Consider the following 8,717-nt stretch of genomic DNA (forward strand, 5'->3'; position numbering starts at 1 on the left):
CAAAACAGTGGCACGTGTATCATTAACAGCTACTTAATTTTATTATTTTGTAGTGAAAAACGATACAGTAAAATAACTCACACCCAATTATATTACAATATTTAAAATATGTCACGAATTATTGTTAAGAACATCCCAAATGGGGTAAGTGCCACAGAGCCAAGACAGTCTAATTCAAAATATCAAATGGTTTACATTGTATATAAACCATATAAACCAACAGGCTGCTTCGATCCAATTACTTAGGAAAAATTCGTATTTTTTTAGATCACCGAGTCCAAATTACGTGATCACTTCAGTCGCTGCGGAATCGTAACGGATGTTCAACTGAAATACACGCCTGAAGGAAAATTTCGAAACTTTGGATTTATTGGCTTCGAATCAGAGCAACAGGCAACGCAAGCAATTCAGCACTTCAATAATACTTTTCTGAGAACATCGAAAATAGCCGTGGCTCCATGTGTGGCCCTTGGAGAAGTTAAAGAGATTAAAACGTGGAGCAAGTATAGTACTAAAAATGTCGAGGAAAGTACTAAGAAAAAACCTAGCACATATAAAATTGAAACAGCTGACGAGATTTTGCAGAAGCACAAAAACGATCCCATGTTCAAAGAATTTGTGGAAACCCAGAAAAAAGCAGGATTAGCGGTTTGGGACAATCAATTGCAGCAAGACAGTCAGGAGTCGCAAACCGATCATGATCAGTCAGAAGAGATTTCCTATGGGGCAAGGGATGTACAACAGACAGAGGCCAAAGAACGAAAATTAGTTAATCTGTTCGTAGTAAAAATTCACAACATCCCAACCAAAACAAAGCGCCAGGATTTGTTTCGCTTCTTTAAACCAATCAAGCCGTATTCGATTCGAATACCGCCAAAGCAGAAAGGATTTGCATATGTGGGCTACAAAACGGAAGCTGAGTTGAGGAAAGCTTTGCTGAAAGATAAAAGTTTTCTTGGGGGAAAACAGGTCAAAGTGGTTGATTTTTCCGCCAAAGATCGGTTGCGAACTGGGGCAGCGAAGAAGTCTGTTAAGAGTGAAAATCCTAAATGGATTAGACAGAAAGAATCTGTTTGCAGTGACAGTATCGTTGAGAGTGGAAAGTTGTTCTACCGCAATTTGGCATATTCGGTTAAGGAAGAAGATTTAAAAGGGTTATTTGAGCAATTTGGACCTGTAGCAGAGATTGATTTACCAATTGATTTTAACACTAGAAAGCTGAAGGTAATGGTGTTGAATGGTATCCTTCCGCTACCCGCTGCGGGAGAAGTTTGTTATCCTTAACGTTCGTTCTATTTTTCTATTCGTTATAGGGTTTCGGAACGGTTACTTTCCTATTACCTGAGCATGCTGTTCTAGCTTATAACAACCTAAATGGGACATTCTTCCATGGACGGATGTTTCACATATTACCTGCAAAAGTGGATGAATCGGAGCGAACGAACACAGAGGAAGACAATTCTGGACTGAGCTTCAAACAGAAGAAAGTGAAGAAATTGCAAAAAACAGCTCAATCATCGCATAACTGGAACACATTGTTTATGGGTGAAAATGCCATTGCTGAGGTCATAGCGAAAAAGTACGGAAAGTCTAAAGAGGAAGTACTTAGCACTGATGGGGGCACCACAAGCGCAGCGGTACGATTGGCATTGGGTGAAACAGAAATCGTTATGGAAATGCAAAAGTTTCTAGAGGATTGTGGGATACATCTTGATGCTTTTAACGAGGTTACCAAAAATAGATCTAACACCACAATTTTGGCCAAGAATTTACCAGCGGAAACACAAGTGGCTGAGATCACCGAGCGATTTGAGAAATTTGGGCTGCTGGGACGAGTAATATTGCCACCAAGTGGAATTACAGGTACAGAGGTCATAGGAAAGTTTGGTAGAATACAGAATCTATCTTGTGTAAGCGTTTGGGATAAATTTAACATGTTGGCTATAGTTCTCCTTATGGAGAACAATTTAGGTAAAAGCTATTTTATCTTCATTAGGGAGAAAATTGCTTAAAACCTAAGCTAAAACCATCTTTGCGCGTGAAAAGCATAAAACCTAAAACTAAATGAAATATGGAGTTTGCGTTTCGACTTCTCATCCGAATACGACTTTAACTTAGTGACAGAACTAAGCTGGATTGACGCTAGCTCCAAAAAAACGTTGAGCGTGGTGTTCCGCAAGACTAGGGGTGTGCTCAGGAACACAAATTGTGTCCCCGCTAGAGCTAGTATCAATCCGGCGCTAACTTTGTCCTGTCACTAAGTGAGTGTCGGATGAGACGCAGTCGAAACGCAAACTACATACCTATTTTAAATAGTATATTAATTATGTACAATTAATCCAATAAGATACTGTGCTATCAGCAACTAATACCATTTTTAGCTGGTGCTATACTGGTGTAATGCAGAAAAGAGATAGTCTGATTACACCCGGGGTTGAATGAGTGTAACACCGGTGTAGTGCACTAGAGATGGTCGGGTTTCAATTTTTTCGAACCCGAACCCGACCCGAACCCGAGCGCATGAAAATTTAAAAATCCGAACCCGACCCGTACCCGAGAATGAAAATTTTATAAAACCCGAACCCGACCCGACCCGAAAATATTAAAATTTGAAAACCCGACCCGAACCCGAAAATTTAAAATTTGAGAAGCCCGATCCGAATCTAACTTGCTAATACGGAGAATCAACCAAAGATCTCGAAGATTTTTAATTCAAGGCACCCGAGTTGGATCCTTGACTCATCTAAGAATAGTAGAATCACTCGAATCTGAAGTAGCACCATACGCATTGAGTTATATCTGCATATGGAAAAACAAATCACTGCCGAGTAGAATCCGCATTTATATTTACTATTATTGAACGTCAAATTTGTAACGTGCTGAGAAACTTGATAAATCGTTGATATCTTAACCGGAAATTAAGTTAAATCGGCGACCAACTAATGGGGAAACAGAGAAAGCTTAATGGTTACAGTTTCCAACAACCTTGCCCGTCGTAATTAACCAAAATTTCTGATTTTTTATCAGAAACCATTCCTGCAAGGCAGTTTCGTATAATTTATTACTTGTATTAAATTAGGCTATGGCAATTGGCAATTTGTATTCGACAGTTTACATGACGTCACCCACGTTACTGGTTGGAACGGTCAAATCTGTATCGAAAGGTATCAATCATTTTCTGACGTGTTCTTGATGTCCCATCAGTAGCGTTAGGGCGATCTATGATTGGGTATCTAAGTTATTTTATGCTTCAAATTATAGGGTATGCGCGCCAATAGAGATGCTTCGACATCTCCAAAGGAGCTCTCGGAACGACTCCAAACTTTTAAAAATCCGTTAATGGCTTCAACAGAACACACCAAATTTTTGCGTTCATTTCGTTAAGTTCGTGGAAATTCATGTATTTTCACGAAGGAATCCGGATCATGTAACAGCTCAGCCCGGGAACAATCTGACAGAAAGTGCTTGTATCATATATGGACCACTGATTTGATAATGGTGCTATTATCCCATCACCATATGAGTGTCATGACCAACGAAACCTGGCGGAAGTGAAGCTAGGTTTAGGTCTGATGGAACAAAGACAGTCTCTAGAAAATAAATTTGGCCTAAACTATCTGATTTTAAAAAAATAATGCCCTTTTTAAATTTGAGCCGCCATAATGACACCAAATTTATGAGTCCAAATCCTTATTTTTCCGTTACAGTTTATTTTAATTGCAAGAAATCTTTATCATAAACCAATTTGATTATCAAACTGCCGTGAAGGCAGGTACAACCTATTTGTTTCATTTGACCAATTTAACAGTGCTTGCTTAAAGTTTGTTTTGGATACAAATGTACCCCACAAAACCGTTAGCGTTAGTGTTTTGTCATGTGTACATAATTCAAAAAAAAATTATATATTTTTTTAAAAGCAAAATATCGATACATAGTAAGCGAGAAACTTGTGTAAAATTGTATAAGTTCCAACTCTGCTGAATAATAGTAACTGTTATTTGGTATAACAAAGCACTACAGCAAAGTAACTAGAAAATGTGTTTGGATCGGTATCGTAATTTTTGCTTTTGCGGATGAAAGAGTCAAAACACATTTGTGAATATGATTTGTATATACTATGCAAGACGCATCATTCGATTCGTTATCTTCTGCAGCCCAGGCTCTGGAACATACTTTATATACACGTACAATGCACCGGCTCTACCTATTCCTTCGACGCCTTCCTGTTTCATCTCTGTTACTGCATATTGCTGTATTTTTAACGTTTGTGTTGGCGTTTGGTTTTCAAAAAGGATTGGAATAAATACTTTTTGACCGGTTTTTGAAAAAAATTGTTGAAAAGGAACCGGAGTTATAGCAATATGAACAAACAAGGGAATTTTGACGTATATTAAAGACTTGTTCTATACAAAATGAAATATTACATACTTAAATAGTCAAAACACGAATATTTTTAAACAGATTACTTTACGAATGATTTTGGAATAAAACTATCCAATTCAATTATAAATTTAATAAAAATTAGACATACTAGAGCGATTTTAGTTGTGGGGTACGAATGTACCCCACAAAACCGTTTACGTAGAGAAAAAGTCGCCGCGGCCTAAGTACCCACTGAGACGTCCAAAAAATTGTTTCAAAATCGTTCTACAAGGGTCCAACGATGGACGTTTGTTGAACGGTTATTTGGACGTTGTCCTAATTGGTCCAACGAACGTCCTTCATTGGACGATTTTGAAACCAACCGTTCTTAGAGGGTATCGGTTTTAAAGTACCTGTCGAAATTTATATTCCATTATAGAAAGTTTAACCGATATTTTCCAATAAATTCCTGTTGACTTGGTTTATTACTAATTATCATGAAAAATAATACGCAAAGAGATTTTAGATGTGAAACTCGTATTGTTGAATGATCAGAGCCGGCGGATAGCGTGGGTAGTATGGGTAGTACTACCCACTCGAAAATAACCGAGTGGGTAATTACCCACTCGAAATTTTGGACATTTTCATAAATTTGAAATCTGCCACGTATGTATCTCGGGCACACATTTGAAAATATCGATGCACAACAACTTCATTTACACAAACACATTGCAAGTGATTTAATGTAAATGTAATGCAAGCGTGTGTATTGCGAAAATGAGACAAATCCCTATTCTATTACCCTCACCCTATGCTTACTACCCACTCGTGCTAAAAGTGTAAAGCCGGCCCTGTGAATGATCTTTCATGAATGTTCGTTTAAAAAATTAAATAATTCAGGCAGTTTGCGAATCTGAAGAGACGGAATTTTATGCAAGAATGAATAAATACAATATTTGAGCACCAGAAAATACGACGAATTCTAGCGATTCAGAGGTGCTAACAATTGGTACGGTTATATGTGTCATCCATTCGTATTACGAAGTATAATTCACTACTACAAAAAAGACTGCGTTTTGATTATAGACGCAAACAGTGTCATGAAATGGATGGGTTGTTTTGTTCAAAACCCGAACCCGACCCGACCCCGATAATTTCCAATTTGAAAAACCCGAACCCGACCCGAGCCCGAAAGTCCAAAATTTCATAAACCCGGACCCGACCCGAACCCGAGAATTTCAAATTTGAAAACCCGGAACCCGACCCGAACCCGAGAAGCTTAAATTTACAGAACCCGAACCCGACCCGAAACTCGTCGGGTTCGGGTCGGGTCCGGGTTTCGGGTCCAAAAACCCGAACCCGACCATCTCTATAGTGCACTGCCTAAAACGAAAATGGCATAAGAATTCAGTTTTTGATTTTTAAAATCAACTATTGAATTAAAAAACAACGCTAGAACCTACTTGACCCAAAAATGTTGGTTCACGAAACTGGTTTACCGTTTGTATTGTAATATATGTAGTTATGATCCCTTGATTTACGAATATTGGTCTCGCTGGTATGGTAGTTTAGCTTTCCGTCACTCAGGCTGGTGCATTGAGTGCACGCCGCCCGATAATCTAGAGAATTCGTCCTAGGGCACCAGCGACTGCTTATTTATTTCGCCATTCGCGCGACTTACGGAGGGTTAGCCGCAAACTGTAATTCAATAGAGCGAAACAAGTCTAATATAACAAATTTATAATGCATTTCCATTTTGATCTATTTTCTTTACAGCGGTGGTTGAATTTCTGGATTCTAGTGAAGCTAAAAAGGCATTCAAAAAACTAGCGTACACACGTTTCAAGTCACTGCCTCTCTATCTCGAGTGGGCACCAGAGAATATTTTCAAAAAAACAGAAAAGACCGACAAGCGCACGACGGCAGACGAAATCAAAGAAAAGCGGAATAATTCAAACAAGCAGCACGAGCCATCAGTCGAATCTCCCAAAAAGGAAAATTCCATTGCTACGGAGAATACCGAGCAATCCGATGTACAAGTTGAGGAAGGCACAACTCTGTTCATCAAAAACCTCAGTTTCAAAACTAACGAGGACACGATAAAAGAAACATTCAGGAATGTCGGTGCAATTCATTCCATACAAGTAGTGCGCAAGAAGGTAGACGATCGAACCGAAAGTCGGGGTTATGGCTTCATACAGTTTAAGCTCAGAAAATCGGCGGATATTGCGTTAAAAAATCTGCAATCAGTTCAAATAGATGGCCGAAAAGTGGAACTGTCTCGCAGCGATCGGGTTCTAAATGCAGAAAGTGCGACTACGGGTAGGAAGGTTTCAAAGTTCAAGAAGCAAACGGGCACAAAAATTCTCGTTAGGAACGTTCCGTTCCAAGCGAATGTAAAAGAAATTCGTGATCTTTTCTGGTATAAACGTTTATTCAATTGCATTGATTGAAATCATTTGACAATTTCTATTTTTAGCGTGTTTGGAGAGCTGAGATCTGTCCGGCTACCCAAAAAGCTGGTGTCCGGCGCGGATGAAGGTCATCGCGGTTTTTGTTTTGTTGATTTTATCACCGAAGACGATGCTAAACGGGCATTCGAATCGTTGTGTAGTAGTACTCACTTGTACGGCCGTCGACTGGTACTAGAATGGGCAGAAGCAGAAGATGATGTTGAGGATTTAAGAAAACGTACGGTTGACAAGTTTGTCGGAGCACGGGGAGTTAACGAGGCGAAACGAAGCCGCAAAGGTGTATTTGATTCATCGCAGATCAGCGAAGTAAGCGGAAAGGATGGCACCGAAAGTTTGGCTGTAGACGATGAGGATGAAATGGATGCTGTGTTTTGAGAACAATAAATACGTTATTTAAAATCCAACGATGTCATTTCATATTGTCCAGTGGTACCGTGACATGCCCTAATACCGTGAGGTTGAGAACGTTTCATGTAAAACTTGAGTCAAAAAATGAAAATTTTTGATGAACGGTTGTGACTCACTTTACATTAAATATATTTGTTATGAAAAATAAAAGTTATATGTACTGCTCATTGCCCTTGGAAAAAAATCATTGATGAATGACATGTCAATACGCCTAATACCGCGCACCTCAGAGGGATGATTCCTAATACCCGCGTAAAAGAAAATGTCATTTTAATGTTCTCGATATTTTCCAGGTACTCATCGTTAGCAACACTAGTTGCGACCGAGGATGAATGTGGCTTTCGACCTTGGTTTTGATTTAGTTTTCTGTATCATGTTAGGAGGGCAAAACTCCTCACCCAATACGTTCAAAAGCGCGGATGGACGATGAGACAGATCTAATGCCGTCGTTATGACAAATGATTCTGGAAAAATTGATCTTATTGGATATTCTAAAAATGTTCAGTTAAAAATGTATCACCTCGGTTTTCATTGAAGCATCTGAATAATGGTTCTGCATATAGAGTACACCTCTATGTGCCTCTATTGTTGGTATCAAGAGGGAACTGTTTTGTACCTGTTAAATCCTCTGACAGACTTTAAAAAAGCCCAGTATCATCAGCGCTGCCCAGTCACTCACCGGAGAAATCACTGTAAAAAAAATCATCCACTTGCTGATGTGTTATATGATTTTGAATTTCTATCAGCAAGTTTTCGAGGACGCTAGTAGCTTGCTGCACACTTGAAAGTTTGCCATTGGATCTGTATTCAAAAGTAGAATGTATAGATGTAGATGCTGTACACAAAAGTGACGAATAGTTAACTGCATCCACATATCATGAATGTAAACCACATCAATTGAATCCAATACTTAAAGTGCATTCGAGGTTTTTCATTTTTAACTGCTTCGTAAAGCTACGAACAATCTCCTTTCGTGGTAGCAACTCCCCTGTATGCTCAATTCGCCAATCAGCTAGCAACAGGTTCCAGTACCGCATGAGCGGTCTGAAAAACAGATCCAAAGCGATTGAATTCACAGATACGTGTGATGAATGACCGTCGACGAAAATGATTACTGGAAAAGGATTTTTTCGCATAGAAACCATGGATGAAAAACCTTTCTCAGCTAGAGGAAAAAAAGGTATCTCTCGTCATCCAACCGGAGAGTCCCTACGTGAAATATTCGGCGCCGTTTCAAAAAACCAGTGACCCATCGCGGTCCAGGAACTCTAGATTTGAATAGATTTTTAATCTTAGCTAATTTGATGTACTTCGCAACTAAAACTCGAAGATGATGTGATGGGACGAGGGATCTTCCGCAAACCTACCTCAGGCAAGTACAATGCATCTGTGAGCTCTTCCTTGCCTCAAAGCTCTTCGATTTCCAGCATTGGTCAACGACGGGATAAACTGCTGCTATACTACCAAAATGTT

General features: G+C 39.2%; 1 protein-coding gene across 1 annotated transcript; it reads left to right on the forward strand.

Annotated features, from left to right (window-relative positions):
* On the forward strand, positions 1 to 7,411 carry LOC131676958 (probable RNA-binding protein 19). Its single transcript, XM_058956410.1, has 5 exons — positions 1 to 144; positions 268 to 1,224; positions 1,314 to 1,863; positions 6,139 to 6,784; positions 6,842 to 7,411. The coding sequence occupies exons 1-5, from the start codon at positions 109 to 111 to the stop codon at positions 7,209 to 7,211; spliced, it is 2,559 nt and encodes an 852-aa protein (XP_058812393.1). The 5' UTR covers positions 1 to 108; the 3' UTR covers positions 7,212 to 7,411.
* Positions 7,412 to 8,717: the final 1,306 nt, after the last annotated feature.

Source organism: Topomyia yanbarensis, chromosome 1, assembly GCF_030247195.1.
Source record: "Topomyia yanbarensis strain Yona2022 chromosome 1, ASM3024719v1, whole genome shotgun sequence".
Classification (NCBI taxonomy): Eukaryota; Metazoa; Arthropoda; class Insecta; order Diptera; family Culicidae; genus Topomyia; species Topomyia yanbarensis.